We start from the raw sequence: 23,857 nt of genomic DNA on the forward strand, positions 1-23,857 counted from the left end.
CATTCAAGTATTGTTGTAATTGTCATTATTGTCATTATATATATAAAAATCGTCTGATTAATTGGTATCGGCTTTTTTGATCCTAAAATAATCGGTATCGGCGTTGAAAAATCATAATCGGTCGACCTCTAACACACACACACACCCTTTCTCTCTTTCTCTTTCTCTATAGTGCAATACTTATAAGGAGGTTATAAGTAGTTTCTAAACTATTTAGTCGTTTATAGCTAGTTTAAAGCTGTCATAAACATTCACATTGTTTGAAATTATGGATAACATTTTCATTTGCAACTATGCAGAGTACATAAAGGCTTGTGATGTGTGTAATTACCTAGTAATTGCTCTCAGAATGAACAACATTTGAAGAATTAACAGCAAGTTGTCGCTTTGCTTATCCTAGCCTTAGCAGGTTGATGTTAAAATCAAAAAACAAAAAACGAAATTCGCCGCTCTTTAAAGTGACATCACTGCGTTTTTGACCAACCATACTGCGCCGTCCCATCTCTGACCGTTTTGGAACCGAGCAATGCTATTGGTCTAGAGCTGTATCCATCATAGGATTATCTGTTTCGGGGTAGGTTGGTCGGATGGAAGGAGCACCAACGCTTGAGAGAAAGCTCTGCATTTAAAACGCCCAGAGAAGAATCAGCAACTACCGTACCTCGTTTTTTCTTTCATCTTCCTCCTATTTTCCTGACCAGTACAGCGTTGTCATGAGGAATGCACAGGTTGCCTGGGATCGTTGACTGCCAATAAGTGAATATTCTTTCAGCACTTCCCTCCAATACAAGCAGTTTTTTCGCGTGCGATTTTTTGGGGGATACCGTTTGGATCCTAGGCTAAAATAAATCAGATCCACGTTTGCCCGCCTGCATGTTGTCAGCAAGATTATTGCGTTGGCTATGTAGTGTAATGTAGACCGGTATCTGCATAGTGTTAATCTCTGTGTTCTGCTACCTTCATAAGTGGATTGCACATCACCAGTCAACGATTTCTTCCTCCTCCGACCTCGGGTGCTGTGGATTCGGAGGAAACATGGGACTGCCTGCTCTGGAGTTTAGTGATTGCTATCTGGACAGTCCACAGTTCAGAGACAGATTAAAATCTCACGAACTGGAACTGGACAAGACCAACAAATTCATCAAAGAACTAATCAAAGATGGGAAGGCGCTCATCCAAGCGTTGAAAAGTAAGATAATCCATTTGCAATCTTGTATTGTGATGATGACTGCTCTTCTGTGCCCAGCTAAATTCTCAAACAACAATGACTGAAGACATTGCCCTATCATAGAGCCCTATGTGATAGATTTGTAATCTTCTTAAAGATGATTTTAGATTTAAAGTAGCCTATATTGTGTATATATAAAGTATGTATGGTAACGTATAACATTTCCATAATTGCCTGATTTGTTCATGCATAATTAGTTGGTTAGGACTTAGCCTAGTCATTGAACATCATCAGTGACAGTTCAGATAGAGGGCAGTAGAACTCTTGACAGGTGCTTGCTGGTTGAACATGGAATTTGGAACAATGTATCATTAAGCCTCAAGCTAAAGTCCATGTTCACCAATCACCAGGCAGTAAGTGTGAAGTTCAAGAGCTAGTGTTTACATTTAGCCACAGTTGTCTCATAGGGTGACACGCAATGTTACTACACTACTATACACATCCTGGAAGTTTCCGTTCCAAAACAGGCCAGTAAACAGATAGTCCATGCTGTTCTACACAGTGCCCAGTCAGCTGCCATTAACAGTCTGGATCATTCTGCTTTTGTCTGTCAGGGACACCTAGACATCAAACTGAATGACCCGTAGTGACCGACAGTCCCAGGTCAAAGGAGAACTGGGGTTAGAGATAGTCAGCAGTTGTAGGTACAGTTGGCTGTGTAGCTGCTGAATCACAGGCAATATGCCATGTGTTTTAATTGTATGTATTACCCTGTGCGTCTCAGTTGGTAGAGCTTGGCGTTATGTGTTTGACTCCCATGGGGGACCAGTACAAATACAATATGAAAATGTAGGAACTCACTACTGTAAGTCGCTCTGGACAAGACCGCACCACTTTTCACATTATTTCAAAGCTTTCCACTTTTGTGCGAATTAAATCCAGAATGAACCTTCTGGGCAAGTCCCTCTGCTTTGTCCTTGTTCTGGTTGCTGGTGGCACAACAACAAGTACATGTTTGTAACCTCTCACTACAGAGAGAAAGTAAACCTTACACTACACCAGAGGCTTTAGGCTATTCTTCAACCCCACTTTACACGTCTGTTGGTGTTGCATTTACTGTTTCCTCATCCTGTTGGCTGGAGTGTGGTTCCTGTGGCCTACAGTCAGTCACAGACTTCACACAGCACCAACACTAGCAGTAGTCAACAGCCTGCCAGCCATTCAGCCAGGCAGCCAGCCAGGCAGCTCCCCGGAGCAAGATGGATGTTCTGTACGCAAAGGGCAAGCTGTCATTAGGGATCCAGATGAAACGTTTTACCTCCGCCCTCAAACATGACATTATTTTAATCACTCAAATTAACCAACATTTGGGTTTACTGGCGCTGTTCTGCGGATGCGGGGCCTGCATATTTTGATATCTTAATTGACATTAAAGGTTGCCACCAGTATCCCAGAGATAAAATTGAGGACCAGGTTTGTGTGAAAGGAGCTGTTCTTTAGTTTACCTCATGCGATTGGTCCACCTTCTACCGTATGTCACTGTTACAATAACATAGCTAAAACACACATGCTTTGTAATTTTAGTCTATCAAACCTGAGTTGACATGTATCCTGTCCTACAATGGGATGATGAATTGACCCCAAATGTAGAATTAGGGAGTAGGCTGGAGTTTCCCCTTCAGAAACCAGTGTTTCACATAAGATTTTTTTACCGCAGAGACATTTTGCTGTTTTAAAGTATCTTCCCAGTGTTTCCAGATTTCTATGAAATATTAACTATACTTACTTACAATATGAGTGAAATAGTTTTCCTTCCACATTTTTTTAATTAAGCACGTTAAAAAGCAGTTTTTCTGTGTTGGAATGGTGTGGGTGTACCCCAACAACAAAATGGTGTGGGCGTATACCGCTCATAAAAAATATTAATGCAAGTAGCCTCTCATGGGCCAGCTCATCCTCCTCTAGACCACTGATTGGCTAGCTCCTCCTCCTGAGAAGTATTACATCATACTCTAAGGAAACAGCAAGCATTTATTAAAGTTTTAGGTGGGGTTTTTGAAGTATTTTTTATCTCCTATTTTGGTCACAATTACAAGTATAGGACGAGCCAACAACATTATTTGGGTATGAGTTATCAGAATATTCACTTTTTTAAAAGGAGATTTTCTCTGGGCAGTTACTTTAAAGCTAATTCCCTGCAGTTCTACAAATTTTGCCATGAGGTGGAGAGAAATGTTTTCAGTTTTAAAGCTAGTTTCCTGGAATTCTACACATTTTGTCATGTAGTCTGAGAGAAAAATTGCAGTTTTAAAGCTTCTTTCCTGCAATTGTACACAGTTTTACATGGCTTATGCTATCTGAGTGACGCAAACATTATAACAAAATCAATGGTGGCCCCATGTCATGACATTTGTAGAATGTTACATTTTCCCTGACTGTCTGGTTTTTATTCTGGTGGTTGTTCAAAGATGATCTTATAAAAAACATGTGCCATTATCTTTTCTACATAATATAGAATTTGTAACTGCCTAAGTATTTTAATTTAACTAGGCAAGTCAGTTAAGAACAAATTCTTATTTTCAATGACGGCCAAACCTTAACCCGGACGACACTGGGCCAATTGTGCGCTGCCCTATATCTGCTTTTAGTCATTTAAGTTTTCACTGAAATTCTTTTCCTGTCTCAAAAATGATTGTATATATAAAAAGTAAAAATGTTTATATTTTTTGAAGCTGCTAAATGAATACAGAGGAAACACTGGAAACTCAGCAGGCTGTTTTATAGTCCTCCACCTCACATAAGATGATGTCTCACACTGTCAACAACTGGTATTACAGGCGAGGTGACAATCATACAGTTATGGGATATTGTAATTACACAGTTATTGTAGTTACACAGTTATTACTGAAGTATTAGCTGCAGCTGTAATAAATGTAAACTTAAAAAAAATATATATTTTCTCACCTTCACAATGTCCAGCAAGGATGTGCTGATGGTTGTTTCCCAAATGGTACCGTATTCTATATATGGGCCCTCGACAAAAGTGCACTATATAGGGACAGGGTGCCCGTGTTTGTTTAGTTGATGCTGTTGTGAAGTGAATGCAGCTAAGAGGAAGTGAAATGGTACCTGCATCCTTTCACTTAGCCGTTAAACATCCAGGTTCAGCTAAAGAAATAGGTCCCTATAAACAGACTCTAAATAATGGCCTTTGCTTTCAGCCATGTTGTATTCTAAGTAAGTGAACTTTATTGCCCCCAAAAACCTGACAATTGACATACTGCCTCACTATGTGCCCCTGTAGAAGCAACTCTAATCCTGTAAGAAGCAGAGTGGCAATCACCAGACCAGAAGTTAGGTCTTTCTCCAGCATGTGAAAGTGTTCCAATCTCATGTGAAGTGTTCCAAAAACCCGTTTTGACATGATTTCACATGTGAAATGTTCCAAAAACACATGTTTTGACTTGATTTCACATGCGAAATTACACATGTGAAGTGTTCCAGATACACATTTTTAACAGATTTTTTTCACAGAATGTGGAAATTTCACATGTGAAATCATGTCATTTTTCTGTAAGGGACACTGACTGTGGGGTCATTCCATTTAATTTAAATTACTTTTTGATTACAGCCCTTTTGATTTGAATGAAACTATTTATACATATTTGCCCATGGTGGAAGTGGTCAGAAAGTGACTTTTTGGACCTGAATGCCAGAACATTCAGGAGATTGAGGTGCTCAAAGTTCACCCATTTTGCTGTGGAAAAGATAAACGGTTGAGTTTGATATAATTTAAAAGCTTACAAACAGGGTTGTCAAACTACAGTATTTGATAATTTCTTGGAAAAAAATGTTTTTAGTATTTTTCTTTTTACTTTTAATGTCAGTTTTTGTATATTAAAAAATATTTTTGCATATGTTGTAGTTTAGACTATGATTGGCATCATCTTATGTGTTTGTGTTGTGCCCGCCATCGGTTGAGACACAGCATGCATACTCTTGAATACAAGGTGGGTGGGTGTCATTTCAATCATAGAAATAGAATTCGTAGAATAGACCTATCCCTTCACACCACTGTAATTTAGCTTGTACATAATTTACATTTTAACTTTTGAAATGGTACCACAAAGATGGCTACCGGTCCACTCACCGTCAATGTCAACTTAAATGCGAATGTATTTTTTATAGTATCTATATTTCTATTATTTCAATAGGTTTCCTATGGAGTATTGACAGTATAATTTACAACAACAGATATTCCCATTCAAGTCAACATTCTCTGATGTGTGGACCTCCAACCATCTTTGTGGTACCATTTCAAAAGTTTAAATGTCTATTTTATTCCCATTTTAGTACATTTATCACCCACCCTGTATTCAAGAGTATGCTGTGTATCAACCGGTGGTGGACACAGCACAAACACCTCAGATGATATGACATAGGGTCTAAACTACATTATAAACTGGGTGTTTCGAGCCCTGAATGCGGATTTCCTGACAGCCGTGGTATATCAGACCGTATACCACGGCTATGACAAAACATGCATTTTTACTGCTCTAATTACGTTGGTAACCAGTTTATAATAGCAATAAGCCACTTTGGGGGTTTGTGGTATATGGCCAATATACCACGGCTAAGGGCTGTGTCCAGGCACTCCGCTTTGCGTTGTGCATAAGAACAGCCCTTAGCCATGGTATATTGGCCATATACCACAATACCTCCTCGAGCATTATTGCTTAAACATATGCAAAAAAAAAATTGTTTACCCGTTTTTAGATAATTGACATCAAAGGTAAAAAATGACATGATTTTTTATTATTATTTTTTTTTAAAGAAAATATAAAATAGTTTGACTATCCTGTTTGAAGCTTTTAAATTACATCAAACTCAACCGTTTAGATTTTCCAGTGAGGAAGACATGGCTGTCTCAATGTATGAGAGCGGGATGGCAGGAGCGAGAATTACCACTGACCTGACACACCCACTCAACCAGGAGTACCAAATCAAAATCAAATAAAATGTATTTATATAGCCCTTCGCACGTCAGCTGATATCTCAAAGTGCTGTACAGAAACCCAGCCTAAAACCCCAAACAGCAAGCAATGCAGGTGTAGAAGCACGGTGGCCAGGAAAAACTCCCTAGAAAGGCCAAAACCTAGGAAGAAACCTAGAGAGGAACCAGGCTTTGAGGGGTGGCCAGTCCTCTTCTGGCTGTGCCGGGTGGAGATTATAACAGAACATGGCCAAGATGTTCAAATGTTCATAAATGACCAGCATGGTCAAATAATAATAATCACAGGCAGAACAGTTGAAACTGGAGCAGCAGCACGGCCAGGTGGACTGGGGACAGCAAGGAGTCATCATGTCAGGTAGTCCTGAGGCATGGTCCTAGGGCTCAGGTCCTCCGAGAGAAAGAGAGAAAGAGAGAATTAGAGAGAGCATACTTAAATTCACACAGGACACCGGATAAGACAGGAGAAGTACTCCAGATATAACAAACTGACCCTAGCCCCCCGACACATAAACTACTGCAGCATAAATACTGGAGGCTGAGACAGGAGGGGTCAGGAGACACTGTGGCCCCATCCGATGATACCCCCGGACAGGGCCAAACAGGAAGGATATAACCCCACCCACTTTGCCAAAGCACAGCCCCCACACCACTAGAGGGATACCTTCAACCACCAACTTACCATCCTGAGACAAGGCCGAGTATAGCCCACAATGATCTCCGCCACTGCACAACCCAAGGGGGGGCGCCAACCCAGACAGGTAGATCACATCAGTGACTCAACCCACTCAAGTGACTCACCCCTCCTAGCGACGGCATGAAAGAGCACCAGTAAGCCAGTGACTCAGCCCCTGTAAAAGGGTTAGAGGCAGAGAATCCCAGTGGAAAGATGGGAACCGGCCAGGCAGGGACAGCAAGGGCGGTTCGTTACTCCAGAGCCTTTCCGTTCACCTTCACACTCCTGGGCCAGACTACACTCAATCATAGGACCTACTGAAGAGATGAGTCTTCAGTAAAGACTTAAAGGTTGAGACCGAGTTTGCGTCGCTCACATGGGTAGGCAGACCATTCCATAAAAATGGAGCTCTATAGGAGAAATTCCTACCTCCAGCTGTTTGCTTACAAATTCTAGGGACAATTAGGAGACCTGCGTCTTGTGAACGTAGCGTACGTGTAGGTATGTACGGCAGGACCAAATCAGAGAGATAGGTAGGAGCAAGCCCATGTAATGCTTTGTAGGTTAGCAGTAAAACCTTGAAATCAGCCCTTGCCTTGACAGGAAGCCAGTGTAGGGAGGCTAGCACTAGAGTAATATGTTCAAATTGTTTGGTTCTAGTCAGGATTCTAGCAGCTGTATTTAGCACTAACTGAAGTTAGTGCTAAATACAGGTAACCGGAAAGCCGGAAAGTAGAGCATTGCAGTAGTCTAACCTAGAAGTAACAAAAGCATGGATTAATTTTTCTGCGTCATTTTTGGACAGAAAATGTCTGATTTTTGCAATGTTACGTAAATGGAAAAAAGCTGTCCTTGAAACAGTCTTGATATGTTCTTCAAAAGAGAGATCAGGGTCCAGAGTAACGCCTAGGTCCTTCACAGTTTTATTTGAGACGACTGTACAACCATTAAGATTAATTGTCAGATTCAACAGAAGATCTCTTTGTTTCTTGGGACCTAGAACAAGCATCTCTGTTTTGTCCGAGTTTAAAAGTAGAAAGTTTGCAGCCACTTCCTTATGTCTGAAACACAGGCTTCTAGCGAGGGCTATTTTGGGGCTTCACCATGTTTCACTGAAATGTACTGCTGTGTGTCATCTGCTTAGCAGTGAAAGTTAACATTATGTTTTCGAATGACATCCCCAAGAGGTAAAATATATAGTGGTCCTAAAACGGAACCTTGAGGAACACCGACATTTACAGTTGATTTGTCAGAGGACAAACCATTCACAGAGACAAACTGATATCTTTCCGACAGATAAGATCTAAACCAGGCCAGAACTTGTAGACCAATTTGGGTTTCCAATCTCTCCAAAAGAATGTAGTGATCGATGGTATCAAAAGCAGCACTAAGGTCTAGGAGCACGAGGACAGATGCAAAGCCTCTGTCTGCCATTAAAAGGTCATTTACCACCTTCACAAGTGCAGTCTCAGTGCTATGATGGGGTCTAAAACCAGACTGAAGCATTTCGTATACATTGTTTGTCTTCAGGAAGGCAGTGAGTTGCTGTGCAACAGCCTTTTCTAACATTTTTGAGAGGAATGGAAGATTCGATATAGGCCGATAGTTTTTATATTTTCTGGGTCAAGGTTTGGCTTTTTCAAGAGAGGCTTTATTACTGCCACTTTTAGTGAGTTTGGTACACATCCGGTGGATAGAGAGACGTTTATTATATTCAACATTGGAGGGCCAAGCACAGGAAGCAGCTCTTTCAGTAGTTTAGTTGGAATAGGGTCCAGTATGCAGCTTGAAGGTTTAGAGGCCATGATTATTTTCATCATTGTGTCAAGAGATATAGTACTAAAACACTTGAGTGTCTCTCTTGATTCTAGGTCCTGGCAGAGTTGTGCAGACTCAGGACAACTGAGCTTTGAAAGAATACGCAGGTTTAAAGAGGAGTCCTTAATTTGCTTTCTAAGAATCATGATTTTTTTTCCTCAAAGAAGTTCATGAATTTATTACTGCTGAAGTGAAAGCCATCCTCTCTTGGGGAATGCTGCTTTTTAGTTAACTTTGCGACAGTATCAAAAATAAATGTAGGATTGTTCTTATTTCTCCTCAATTAAGTTGGAAAAATAGGAGCTCCTACCATCAGGCGATACAGAGTCCATCTTTACAAAACCTTCAGAGCCCAGAAATCATTCACCCCCACCCGTATATGTCAATTTAATAAATAACTGCTCAACCCCCCCTCCCAGAATTGACTAACTGAATTATGGACTGTGAACTGTGTTGTCTGCTGTAGTTATTGCTTGTGATTTATGTATTTATGCACTTATGTGGAGATGCTGTGGTCTGTTGAGACGCAAGACACATTTCCTGAAAGGGACACAATAAATTATAATAATTATTATTGGTGTGGTATGCAAAATGTGTCAACTTTGAACATCACCTGAATGTTTTCTCATTCAGGTCCAACAAGTAACTTTCTGACACTTCTACCATGGGCAAGTATGTATGACAAGTTTTGTTTGAATCTAAAGGGGTGCGCTCAAAAACCATTTGAAATCAAATGGAACGACCCCACTACTGACCCAGGGAGTCTCCGCCAGGTAGCCTAGTGGTTAGACCGTTGGGCCAGTAACCGAAAGGTTGCTGGATCAAATCCCTGAGCTGACAAGGTCAAAATCTGTCATTCTGCCCCTGAGCAAAGCAGTTAACCCACTGTTCCCTGGGTGCCGAAGCTGTGTATGACAATTATGGCATCCCCCCGCACCTGGGTTAAATGCGGAAGACACATTTCAGTTGAAGGCATTCAGTTGTACAACTGACTAGGTATCCCCTGTGTGTGCGTGCCTTTCACAACAAAGACTCCCTAAAGAAAAACCCAAGTCACATTATTCCAGTCTGCCTTCGGGGGGAGAGAGAGAGAGAGAGAGGGAGGGAGAGTTGCGGGTACCATTGCGTCTAGGGACATTCTGCTGAATGCATCAGATGGGAACAAAGGGAAATAAATGTGTGTGTGGAAGGGGGTCGGTGGGGGTTTGCGTCGGCGGTATTCCACAAGCAGTGACATAAAGGAAGGGAAATTAGGGCACCAATCATGCAGCTCTGTCAGGGGATGGTCCTGACCTACAGTGGTAGAGCTGAACTTCATCAATTACGCTCAGATGGTCCAATCATGTGTTCGGGTTATTTTGCCTCTAATACTACCAAGACGAGTTAACACAATCCAGTTGGACACCGAGCTGGTAAATATTTGAGCTTTAGAAGCCTTATTCAGTTACATGCTTCATAATTGCATAGTCACTTAGCCACTCAGCATTTTGTGTTCAGGCTTTTTCCTTTGTGTTTCTACTTACAAGGATGTGGATCTTGTTTGTCTAATTTGAATGCTCTCTATAGGCTATAAACATGCATGCACATGTTGGTTAACTGTGCCATTTAAATACATAGTTTGTTCCACCACATTCCACTTCCTGTTAGTTTTTCTCCAGTTGTGATTGAAATTCTAAACCATGAGTCTGCCCTGTTTTTACAACATGACTTCACAATCAGAACGATTGGGAACTATTTCACGCTAGAGAAGGTTTTTACCCTGCACACTAGCCTGCCTGTCATCCATTCGGGTCTATTTTGTTTTGTGCAGGTGAACTTCCTCCAAGCTGCCTTCACATACATGTTGTGAGTGAAACATAGCTGGCCTCTCACTCTCTCTGTGCAGGAGAGCACCAGCGCTGGAGGCACTGAAGATGGCCCAATGACAATGTCAGTTAAAGAGAACATTTTAAATAGCAGTGGAAAGGCAGAGAAAAAGGGAATAGAAAATAATAGATCAGCTGTGTTTGGTTCATTTTGGAGACATTCCCTTTCCATCTGGTGAAAGTATGCACAGAGGCAACGGTTTCTGAACAGGTCTCCACTCTGGCCTCCTAACCGTGAAAGAGGAAGTGAGATTCACACATACGGTATGTGGAGTTTATTTTTAGGATGTCAACTTTTGAATTAGGCCATTTCTAATGAAAATAAGTCTATTTCTTCTTAATGACGGAAATAATGTCTGAGAGACATTCAGCCCATGCCTCCCCTTTTTTTGTTAAATGCATAGCTGTATGAAAAGATTTGGCACGGGTCCTCAGATCCTTAAAATGTTCTATAGCTGCACCATCAAGAGTACTGGTTGCATCACCGCCTGGTATGGCAACTGCTCGGCATTCGACCGCAAGACGCTACAATGGGTAGTGCGTACGGCCCAGTACATCACTGGGACCAAGCTTCCTGCCATAGCAGGCGGTGTCAAAAAAAATTGCCAAATACTCCAGCCACCCTAGTCATAGACTGTTCTCTCTGCTACCGCACGGCAAGCTGTACTAGAGCGCCAAGTCTAGGTCCAAAAGGCTCCTTAACAGCTTCTACCCCCACACCATAAGACTGCTGAACAGTTAATCAAATGGCTACCCAGACTATTTACACCCCCCCTTTTTTATGCTGCTGAACCTCACTGTTTATTATCTATGCATAGTCGCTTTACCCCTACCTACATGTATATATTACCTCAATTACCTCGACTAACCTATACCCCCGCACATTGACTCTGTACCGGTACCCCCTGTTACGGCTCTCGTTGGAATGAGTGGACCAAAGCGCAACGTGGAAAGTGTTCATGATTTTATTTATCAAAGTAACAAGTCCAGGTTGGACTTGGCTTCTCTGCTGTTGCTGTACTTTATGCTCTGTTACATATTGATTGCATCTGTGAGTTGACTTCCATCATTATCTTGCTGTGGCAGTATCATTAAAAGACAGTGGCCATAGAACAGTGCAGGCCAGGAACAGGAAAGGCCTGTTTGCAATCTCCTGGAGGTTATCTGACTGCTACTATGTCGTCCTAAAGAAGGAACAAGGTGGAAATCCTAAACAGAGCTAGGGCCCCAAAGTAAAAGCAAATCTTGGTAATTGTTTGAGATACAGCCTTTAATGGGCCTATATGAATTCCAGCTACGTTTGAAGCACAAGTTGTGCCCTGGTTTCCGAGCCGGTCACGGGTGCACCTCAGCCACACTCAAGGTACTAAACGATATCATAACCGCCATCGATAAAAGACAGTACTGTGCAGCCGTCTTCATCGACCTTGCCAAGGCTTTCGACTCTGTCAATCACCATATTCTTATCGGCAGACTCAGTAGCCTCGGTTTTTCGGATGACTGCCTTGCCTGGTTCACCAATTACTTTGCAGACAGAGTTCAGTGTGTCAAATCGGAGGGCATGCTGTCCGGTCCTCTGGCAGTCTCTATGGGGGTGCCACAGGGTTCAATTCTCGGGCCGACTCTTTTCTCTGTATATATCAATGATGTTGCTCTTGCTGCGGGCGATTCCCTGATCCACCTCTACGCAGACGACACCATTCTATATACTTTCGGCCCGTCATTGGACACTGTGCTATCTAACCTCCAAACGAGCTTCAATGCCATACAACACTCCTTCCGTGGCCTCCAACTGCTCTTAAACGCTAGTAAAACCAAATGCATGCTTTTCAACCGATCGCTGCCTGCACCCGCATGCCCGACTAGCATCACCACCCTGGATGGTTCTGACCTTGAATATGTGGACATCTATAAGTACCTAGGTGCCTGGCTAGACTGCAAACTCTCCTTCCAGACTCATATCAAACATCTCCAATCGAAAATCAAATCAAGAGTCGGCTTTCTATTCCGCAACAAAGCCTCCTTCACTCACGCCGCCAAGCTTACCCTAGTAAAACTGACTATCCTACCGATCCTCGACTTCGGCGATGTCACCTACAAAATGGCTTCCAACACTCTACTCAGCAAACTGGATGCAGTCTATCACAGTGCCATCCGTTTTGTCACTAAAGCACCTTATACCACCCACCACTGCGACTTGTATGCTCTAGTCGGCTGGCCCTCGCTACATATTCGCCGCCAGACCCACTGGCTCCAGGTCATCTACAAGTCCATGCTAGGTAAAGCTCCGCCTTATCTCAGTTCACTGGTCACAATGGCAACACCCATCCGTAGCACGCGCTCCAGCAGGTGTATCTCACTGATCATCCCTAAAGCCAACACCTCATTTGGCCGCCTTTCGTTCCAGTACTCTGCTGCCTGTGACTGGAACGAATTGCAAAAATCGCTGAAGTTGGAGACTTTTATCTCCCTCACCAACTTCAAACATCAGCTATCTGAGCAGCTAACCGATCGCTGCAGCTGTACATAGTCTATTGGTAAATAGCCCACCCATTTTCACCTACCTCATCCCCATACTGTTTTTATTTATTTACTTTTCTGCTCTTTTGCACACCAATATCTCTACCTGTACATGACCATCTGATCATTTATCACTTACAAAATTGTAATCATTCGCCTACCTCCTCATGCCTTTTGCACACATTGTATATAGACTCTCTTTTTTTTCTTTTTTCTACTGTGTTATTGACTTGTTAATTGTTTACTCCATGTGTAACTCTGTGTTGTCTGTTCACACTGCTATGCTTTATCTTGGCCAGGTCGCAGTTGCAAATGAGAACTTGTTCTCAACTAGCCTACCTGGTTAAATAAAGGTGTTCTCAACTAGCCTACCTGGTTAAATAAAGGTGTTCTCAACTAGCCTACCTGGTTAAATAAAGGTGAAATAAAAAATATAATAAATAAAATAGAAACAAACATGTAACCCTGTAAATACATCTGTTTATTACCAAAACTAAAATGTTGATACAAACATTGAAATTATTGAAATTACAAAGACATTTGTAGAATATTAGGTTTAGGTTGAGTAAAAACACTGTTTTCTATTGAGATGCATGACATTGCAAATTGTATGCTGTCTCTTTAAGAATGTCAAGTTTGTTAGTCAAGACATGCAACTCAGTCATTCATTCAGTGCTATTATCATTGATCTCCTGATGCAGCTGTCCCTTTCTTTTTCCATATTTTAAAGTGAAAAACAAAACAAATCTAATACCTACCACCAGGATTCGGTCCTATGTAGCCAAATTTAAAAAAATTTTTTTTTTTTTTTTACATTGGATAAAAGTAGAAACTCAGAGCTAGAAAGTGGTATATCATACACTGTAAGCCCACCTTTGAGAAAATGGCCCGTGAATGTTTTGGTACACCTATTGGAAAGCTCTTCTTTTCCTATGCCCATTCAGCATCATACACACCCTCTTAAGACTTAGCCCCACCCATCTTTTTAAGGATTCACATGTGAGGCCATGTGCTAAACAGAGTGAGTAGTTTAGTAAACAATCAAAGATTTCAAGACTAAAAGTGGTAAAAGTAGTAGCCTAAAATAAGGAAAATCTCCAGGTAAAAATACACTTTATCTTGTCTTTGGCCCATATCCTAATCTAACTTTAGTGCAGGTCATGTTGTTCTACACATTATCGTCTCTAGTAAACAAACACTATATCAAATAAAATCTAAGTTTATTTGTCACATGCACAGGATACAGAAGGTGTAAACAGTACATTGAAATGGTTATTTGCATAGTAGCAATATCAAAAACAGAAAGTGTCCAGATAAAAATATTGTATAAATATTTTATAATTATTAGATGACCACCCCCCAGCCACATCTAGCTAAGTGGATGGGTCACTATTGTCTGAACATGTACACATGTTCATGAAATACAATAGATGGCCGTAATCACCCCCAGACACACCTGGCTAACTTGATGGGTCATGTAATCATCTGGCGAAGTGGAGTCTTTTGTTTAGACATGTAGCTAGCTAGCTAGCTAAACAATTAACCTGTGTAATCCCAACTCAATCTACTACCAATACAAACATTGTCATAGCTGTAGTATGAATGTGCAGATAGCTAAAGCTAACAAACTAGGTTCAATGTTAGCTAACTAACATTAGGCTTTAACTAGCAATGCAAATGGATTTTCTGATTTAGAATTATATTGCTACAAAGATCATACATGTAATGTTAGCTGGTGAGCCCGCAAGCTAATGTTAGCTATTTAGCTAACAGTACTCTTTGACTTGCAAACAACTTTCTGACAGAATTAGAAACTTATAATACCTGAAAATGTACGCTACCGTTCAAAAGTTTGGGGTCACTTAGAAATGTCCTTGTTTTTTAAAGAAAAGGGAGTTTTTGTCCATTAAAATAACATAAAATTGATCAGAAATGCAGTGTTGACATTGTTAATGTTGTAAATTACTATTGTAGCTGGAAACGGCAGATTCTTAATAGAATATCTTCATAGGCGTACAGAGGCCCATTATTAGCAACCATCACTCCTGTGTTCCAATGGCACGTTGTGTTAGCTAATCCAAGTTTATCATTTAAAAGGCTAATTGATCATTAGAAAACCCTTTTGAAATTGTTAGCACAGCTGAAAACTGTTGTTCTGATTAAAGAAGCAATTAAACTGGCCTTCTTTAGACTAGTTGTGTATCTGGAGCATCAGCATTTGTGGGTTCGATTACAGCCTCAAAATGGCCAGAAACAAAGACCTTTCTTCTGACACTCGTCAGTCTATTCTTGTTCTGAGAAATGAAGGCTATTCCATGTGAGAAATTGCCAAGAAACTGAAGATCTCGTACAAAGCTGTGTACTACTCCCTTCACAGAACAGCGCAAACGGGCTCTAACCAGAATAGAAAGAGGAGTGGGAGGCCCCAGTGCACAACTGAGCAAGAGGACAAGTACATTAGAGTGTCTAGTTTGAGAAACAGACGCCTCACAAGTCCTCAACCGGCAGCTTTATTAAATAGTACCCGCAAAAACACCAGTCTCAACATCAACAGTGAAGAGGCGAGACTTCTAGGCAGAGTTCCTCTGTCCAGTGTCTGTGTTCTTTTGCCCATCTTAAGCTTTTCTTTTTATTAGCCAGCCTGAGATATGTCTTTTTCATTGCAACTCTGCCTAGAAGACCAGCATCTCTGAGTCGCCTCTTCACTGTTGACGTTGAGATGGGTGTTTTGCTGAAAAAAAAACTGTTTTCCGACCTCCCGCTGCTGCTGGTCTTCACATATTCTACCATTACGCTCCCGAAGTTGACGGTAATAGGCTACACCAGGGGTCTGCAACCTTTTCCGTTAGGAGTGCCAATTTATTTGACCATTTCTACCGATCTGCATGCCAGTTATGATGTTCGTATGCACTTTTTTGTCAAACAGTTTCTTTTCTTTTATAATAAAGTCGTCCTTTCTCAAAATCATTGTCATATTATCTAAAAGAAAATGATACAAATCTAAAAGTAACTTCTGCCAACTATATAAAAACAGCCCACATAAAGCCAACAAATAAATACATTGCCAACTATGTAAAAACAGCCCACATAAAGCCAACAAATAAATACATTGCCAACTATGTAAAAACAGCCCACATAAAGCCAACAAATAAATACATTGCCAACTATGTAAAAACAGCCCACATAAAGCCAACAAATAAATACATTGCCAACTATGTAAAAACAGCCCACATAAAGCCAACAAATAAATACATTGCCAACTATGTAAAAACAGCCCACATAAAGCCAACAAATAAATACATTGCCAACTATGTAAAAACAGCCCACATAAAGCCAACAAATAAATACATTGCCAACTATGTAAAAACAGCCCACATAAAGCCAACAAATAAATACATTGCCAACTATGTAAAAACAGCCCACATAAAGCCAACAAATAAATACATTGCCAACTATGTAAAAACAGCCCACATAAAGCCAACAAATAAATACATTGCCAACTATGTAAAAACAGCCCACATAAAGCCAACAAATAAATACATTGCCAACTATGTAAAAACAGCCCACATAAAGCCAACAAATAAATACATTGCCAACTATGTAAAAACAGCCCACATAAAGCCAACAAATAAATACATTGCCAACTATGTAAAAACAGCCCACATAAAGCCAACAAATAAATACATTGCCAACTATGTAAAAACAGCCCACATAAAGCCAACAAATAAATACATTGCCAACTATGTAAAAACAGCCCACATAAAGCCAACAAATAAATACATTGCCAACTATGTAAAAACAGCCCACATAAAGCCAACAAATAAATACATTGCCAACTATGTAAAAACAGCCCACATAAAGCCAACAAATAAATACATTGCCAACTATGTAAAAACAGCCCACATAAAGCCAACAAATAAATACATTGCCAACTATGTAAAAACAGCCCACATAAAGCCAACAAATAAATACATTGCCAACTATGTAAAAACAGCCCACATAAAGCCAACAAATAAATACATTGCCAACTATGTAAAAACAGCCCACATAAAGCCAACAAATAAATACATTGCCAACTATGTAAAAACAGCCCACATAAAGCCAACAAATAAATACATTGCCAACTATGTAAAAACAGCCCACATAAAGCCAACAAATAAATACATTGCCAACTATGTAAAAACAGCCCACATAAAGCCAACAAATAAATACATTGCCAACTATGTAAAAACAGCCCACATAAAGCCAACAAATAAATACATTGCCAACTATGTAAAAACAGCCCACATAAAGCCAACAAATAAATACATTGCCAACTATGTAAAAACAGCCCACATAAAGCCAACAAATAAATACATTGCCAACTATGTAAAAACAGCCCACATAAAGCCAACAAATAAATACATTGCCAACTATGTAAAAACAGCCCACATAAAGCCAACAAATAAATACATTGCCAACTATGTAAAAACAGCCCACATAAAGCCAACAAATAAATACATTGCCAACTATGTAAAAACAGCCCACATAAAGCCAACAAATAAATACATTGCCAACTATGTAAAAACAGCCCACATAAAGCCAACAAATAAATACATTGCCAACTATGTAAAAACAGCCCACATAAAGCCAACAAATAAATACATTGCCAACTATGTAAAAACAGCCCACATAAAGCCAACAAATAAATACATTGCCAACTATGTAAAAACAGCCCACATAAAGCCAACAAATAAATACATTGCGGCCTGCAGGTAGAAAATATCCTGATAAAAATAAGTCTTTCAACTTAGTCCAGCCTGAAGCTTGCACTTACAAACTTGCAACTTTTAGTCAAATATTTTGGACCCTCAGTTTCTGCAGCCATTGAGTTCCAGACAGACACAGCTGTAGAATGTAGTAGTTGATATCAGTGGCCATATAACTAACATGGGCCATCTAAAACAAGACATTCAGTGTCATTTTGAGTGTATTTTGTGGCACACTAACATCAGTTACTGTAGTAAGTTGTAGTCCTTCTGCTGATTCACTCTCCCGCCATGCTGTTGGTAAACCATCATCATCATCATCACCTTATAGCCTGTCAGTATGCACCCCTCCACAGGTCTGAGGACAGGTGTACTTCCCTCCCTCTATCCTCCCAATACAAGGCTGGTGGCATCAGCCTGTGGTCTGTGTGATTCCTCCTCTCCCTCCCTGTGAATGAGGTCATTGTGTGGACAGGCCTTTTCTCCTGTTGCAGTCAGTGAGCTCTGTGTCTGCTCTGCTCCCTCTACTCTGTCTGCTGAAGAGAGGCCTGTGTCTGCTGCTGCTGTCTACTCCATAAGGGTCAGAGAGGGGGCAGAGTGGGATGAGATGGAGAGAGGGGGCAGAGAAGATAGAAAGAGGAAGGCAGTGGGACACAAAAGCCAGTGTTCCACTCTACCCAGAGAAAGAGAGAGGGGACAGACCCCAAGGGCTGGTGTCATGGCAGGCCAGCTTCTGGTTCTCTGTCTCTTTGTCTCTGTCTCTCTCTCAATTCAATTCAATTCAATAAAGGGGCTTTATTGGCATGGGAAACATGTGTTAACATTGCCAAAGCAAGTGAGGTAGATAATATGCAAAAGTGAAATAAACAAAAATGAACAGGAAACATTACACATATAGACGTTTCAAAACAATAAAGACATTACAAATGTCATATTACGTATATATACAGTTTTGTAACGATGTACAAATGGTTAAGGGTACGCAAGGGAAAATAAATAAGCATAAATATGGGTTGTATTTACAATGGTGTTTGTTCTTCACTGGTTGCTCTTTTCTTGTGGCAACAGGTCACAAATATTGCTGCTGTGATGGCACACTGGAATTTCACCCAGTAGATATGGGAGTTTATCAAAATTGGGTTTGTTTTCGAATTCTTTGTGGATCTGTGTAATCTGAGGGAAATATGTGTCTCTAATATGGTCATACATTGGACAGGAGGTTAGGAAGCGCAGCTCAGTTTCCACCTCATTTTGTGGGCAGTGTGCACATAGCCTGTCTTCTCTTCAGAGCCATGTCTGCCTACGACGGCCTTTCTCAATAGCAAGGCTATGCTCACTGAGTCTGTACATAGTCAAAGCTTTCCTTAAGTTTGGGTCAGTCACAGTGGTCAGGTATTCTGCCACTGTGTACTCTCTTTTTAGGGCCAAATAGCATTCTAGTTTGCTCTGTTTTTTTGTTAATTGCTTGACACATTGGAAATAATTATCTTTTTGTTTTCTCATAATTTGGTTGGGTCTAATTGTGCTGCTGTCCTGGGGCTCTGTGGGGTGTGTTTGTGTTTGTGAACAGGGCCCCAGGACCAGCTTGTTAGGGGACTCATCTCCAGGTTCATCTCTCTGTAGGTGATGGCTTTGTTAAGGAAGGTTTGGGAATTGCTTCCTTTTAGGTGGTTGTGGAATTTAACGGCTCGTTTCTGGATCTCTTGCTCTCACTCTCTCTCGCTCTCTCTCTCATTCTCTTTTCCCTTGTTCTGTTTCCCTCCCCTCTTTTTCTGTCTCTAGTTTTGCGTTCCAAGTCTCGAACGTGAGGAATCCTGGAAGTCCAGTTTCCCCTTTTTCTAGATCCTGCATCAGAAACGTTAAGGTCTTTTCATGAGAGTCAGTGTCCATACATACATACATACATACGTAACGGATGTGAAACGGCTAGCTTAGTTAGCGGTGCGCGCTAAATAGCGTTTCAATCGGTGACGTCACTTGCTCTGAGACCTTGAAGTAGTAGTTCCACTTGCTCTGCAAGAGCCGCGGCTTTTGTGGAGCGATGGGTAACGATGCTTCGTGGGTGTCAGTTGTTGATGTGTGCAGAGGGTCCCTGGTTCGCGCCCGGGTATGGGCGAGGGAACGGTCTAAAGATATACTGTTACACATACATACATTAATAAGTGTTATCCAGGGCAAGCCTTTTAATGTTTTCTAGAATGTGTGTGGCACAAGGCACGAGCAGCGCTGTGGTAATATGGAGCCAGACGTTCCTTCTCCCCTGTGCACTCTCACTCCCTCCCCCTGCTAACAATATGGAGTGCATTCTTCCCTGAGCAGAGAATTCTGCAGGCTCACGCCACGGTTTGGTTTACACTCCACTAATAAATAACTCTTACTGCCCTATGACAGTCCCTCTATACCTCTTTGGTTTAATGTAGTAACTAGGGAATACAAACGGTGTGCTGGGATGATTTAGAAAGCACACAGTTTGGTCAGATACACCCAGAACTCTACTGCATACTGTGATGTATTGTAAGAGTGTTATGACCAGTGTGTGGCTGGGTGACACTGTGATGTATTGTAAGAGTGTTATGACCAGTGTGTGGCTGGGTGACACTGTGATGTATTGTAAGAGTGTTATGACCAGTGTGTGGCTGGGTGACACTGTGATGTATTGTAAGAGTGTTATGACCAGTGTGTGGCTGGGTGATACTGTGATGTATTGTAAGAGTGTTATGACCAGTGTGTGGCTGGGTGACAGTAAGGTGAATAGAGAAGTGCAGAGAGAGAAGTGGTGGTGATGTTGAATTATTAACCAGGGGCATTGACTGCAGAGTTCCAGCCTCTCTCTCTCTCTCCCTCTGTCTGTGTCTCTTCTTTCACTCTGTCAACAGTCTGTCTGAGCCGCTGGTTACTCACATACTGTACAGCACTATGAGCAGCCAAAGACACAGAGAATGGGTTGATGGGTGGGTGACCCCAAAGACACACAGCCACACCCTTAATGAGTGTCGCCACTGGGCACAGACACTGTCTGGAATGATACAGAGAGAAATAGAAATGGCGTCTTTTTGTAGGCACTAACTCCGCCATGGTTCGTTGGACAAAGCCTATGGGGAAAATGAATGGCGTTTTTGTTGATAAACACTGAAAATAAGGTCTTTGTAATAAGAGATATTATATGTTTTGTTCTATGAGATAATCTTCATCAGCAAACATCACTTTTTGTGAATTTTGAAGCATTTAAGGCTTTAAGGCTTTATAATTCATAAAGGTCATGTTAAATGACCATTATTATCTCAGTGTTTCAGTGTTTATCCCAAAAGCCTTTTCTTTCCTAATTCATATTTCCCATCGGAACCAGAGGTAAGTCATTTCAGTGAATTAGGACGGCAAGCTGGTGAGCTCTATAGGGACATCTACACGTATATGGGAAGGAGCATCCCAGTCTGAGAACATGATATGGGAATACGATAGCCATGATGTCATAACTGTAACTTGACTCCCTCTAGAAGGAGGGTGATATTACCGGCAGGCAGCACATCGTTTATCATGATACACAGTGACATGCTACACTATTTGATGTAACTCCAGCAGTAACAGTGTCTCAGCAGTAACAGTGCCTCAGCAGTAACAGTGCCTCAGCAGTAACAGTGTCTCAGCAGTAACAGTGTCTCAGCAGTAACAGTGCCTCAGCAGTAGCAGTGTCTCAGCAGTAGCAGTGTCTCAGCAGTAACAGTGTCTCAGCAGTAACAGTGTCTCAGCAGTAACAGTGTCTCAGCAGTAGCAGTGCCTCAGCAGTAACAGTGTCTCAGCAGTAACAGTGCCCCAGCAGTAACAGTGCCTCAGCAGTAACAGTGTCTCAGCAGTAGCAGTGTCTCAGCAGTAACAGTGTCTCAGCAGTAACAGTGTCTCAGCAGTAGCAGTGTCTCAGCAGTAACAGTGCCTCAGCAGTAGCAGTGTCTCAGCAGTAGCAGTGTCTCAGCAGTAACAGTGTCTCAGCAGTAACAGTGTCTCAGCAGTAACAGTGTCTCAGCAGTAACAGTGTCTCAGCAGTAACAGTGTCTCAGCAGTAGCAGTGTCTCAGCAGTAACAGTGCCTCAGCAGTAGCAGTGTCTCAGCAGTAACAGTGCCTCAGCAGTAACAGTGCCTCAGCAGTAACAGTGCCTCAGCAGTAACAGTGTCTCAGCAGTAACAGTGTCTCAGCAGTAACAGTGCCTCAGCAGTAACAGTGCCTCAGCAGTAACAGTGTCTCAGCAGTAACAGTGTCTCAGCAGTAACAGTGTCTCAGCAGTAACAGTGTCTCAGCAGTAACAGTGTCTCAGCAGTAACAGTGCCTCAGCAGTAACAGTGTCTCAGCAGTAACAGTGTCTCAGCAGTAACAGTGTCTCAGCAGTAACAGTGCCTCAGCAGTAACAGTGCCTCAGCAGTAACAGTGTCTCAGCAGTAACAGTGCCTCAGCAGTAACAGTGTCTCAGCAGTAACAGTGCCTCAGCAGTAACAGTGTCTCAGCAGTAACAGTGTCTCAGCAGTAACAGTGTCTCAGCAGTAACAGTGCCTCAGCAGTAACAGTGCCTCAGCAGTAACAGTGCCTCAGCAGTAACAGTGTCTCAGCTCATTATTTTTGTCAGCTACTCCCTGTCAGAGTAACCTATGGAGATGACAAATGGTTACCTACGAACACAGTAATGCCTCCCCACTCTTCCACCCCAGAGCTTTTCAACCTACTCTTCTCCACACTATCCCCTTCTACCCTAGTCTCCCTCTGCAGTCTTCCACCCTAGCCTCTCTCTGCAGTCTTCCACCCTAGTCCCTCTCTGCAATCTTCCACCCTAGTCCCCCTCTGCAGTCTTCCACCCTAGTCTCTCTCTGCAGTCTTCCACCCTAGTCCCTCTCTGCAGTCTTCCACCCTAGTCCCCCTCAGCAGTCTTCCACCCTAGTCTCTCTCTGCAGTCTTCCACCCTAGTCTCTCTCTGCAGTCTTCTACCCTAGTCTCTCTCTGCAGTCTTCCACCCTAGTCCCTCTCTGCAGTCTTCCACCCTAGTCCCTCTCCACCCTAGTCCCTCTCTGCAGTCTTCCACCCTAGTCCCTCTCTGCAGTCTTCCACCCTAGTCCCTCTCTGCAGTCTTCCACCCTAGTCTCTCTCTGCAGTCTTCCCATCTAGTCTCTCTCTGCAGTCTTCCACCCTAGTCTCTCTCTGCAGTCTTCCACCCTAGTCCCTCTCTGCAGTCTTCCACCCTAGTCTCTATCTGCAGTCTTCCACCCTAGTCTCTCTCTGCAGTCTTCCACCCTAGTCTCTCTCTGCAGTCTTCACCCTAGTCCCTCTCTGCAGTCTTCCACCCTAGTCTTTCTCTGCAGTCTTCCACCCTAGTCCCCCTCTGCAGTCTTCTACCCTAGTCCCTCTCTGCAGTCTTCCACCCTAGTCCCCCTCAGCAGTCTTCCACCCTAGTCTCTCTCTGCAGTCTTCCACCCTAGTCTCTCTCTGCAGTCTTCTACCCTAGTCTCTCTCTGCAGTCTTCCACCCTAGTCCCTCTCTGCAGTCTTCCACCCTAGTCCCTCTCCACCCTAGTCCCTCTCTGCAGTCTTCCACCCTAGTCTCTCTCTGCAGTCTTCCACCCTTGTCCCCCTCTGCAGTCTTCCACCCTAGTCTCTCTCTGCAGTCTTCCACCCTAGTCTCTCTCTGCAGTCTTCCACCCTAGTCTCTCTCTGCAGTCTTCCACCCTAGTCTCTCTCTGCAGTCTTCACCCTAGTCCCTCTCTGTAGTCTTCCACCCTAGTCTCTCTCTGCAGTCTTCCACCCTAGTCTCTCTCTGCAGTCTTCCACCCTAGTCCCTCTCTGCAGTCTTCCACCCTAGTCCCTCTCTGCAGTCTTCCACCCTAGTCTCTCTCTGCAGTCTTCCACCCTAGTCTCTCTCTGCAGTCTTCCACCCTAGTCTCTCTCTGCAGTCTTCCACCCTAGTCTCTCTCTGCAGTCTTCCACCCTAGTCTCTCTCTGCAGTCTTCCACCCTAGTCTCTCTCTGCAGTCTTCCACCCTAGTCTCTCTCTGCAGTCTTCCACCCTAGTCTCTCT

At 42.3% G+C, this 23,857-nt stretch overlaps 1 protein-coding gene across 1 annotated transcript in view; it reads left to right on the forward strand.

Annotated features, from left to right (window-relative positions):
- The first annotated feature begins 589 nt into the window (after positions 1 to 589).
- The window catches only part of LOC109873369 (rho GTPase-activating protein 26), a 156,378-nt gene continuing 133,110 nt past the window's right edge, over positions 590 to 23,857 (forward strand). The window contains 1 exon segment of the mRNA XM_031807957.1: positions 590 to 1,189. Within this exon segment, the coding sequence (XP_031663817.1) occupies positions 1,036 to 1,189 (154 nt within the window). The 5' untranslated portion in view covers positions 590 to 1,035.

Source organism: Oncorhynchus kisutch, linkage group LG28 (genome assembly GCF_002021735.2).
Source record: "Oncorhynchus kisutch isolate 150728-3 linkage group LG28, Okis_V2, whole genome shotgun sequence".
Classification (NCBI taxonomy): domain Eukaryota; kingdom Metazoa; phylum Chordata; class Actinopteri; order Salmoniformes; family Salmonidae; genus Oncorhynchus; species Oncorhynchus kisutch.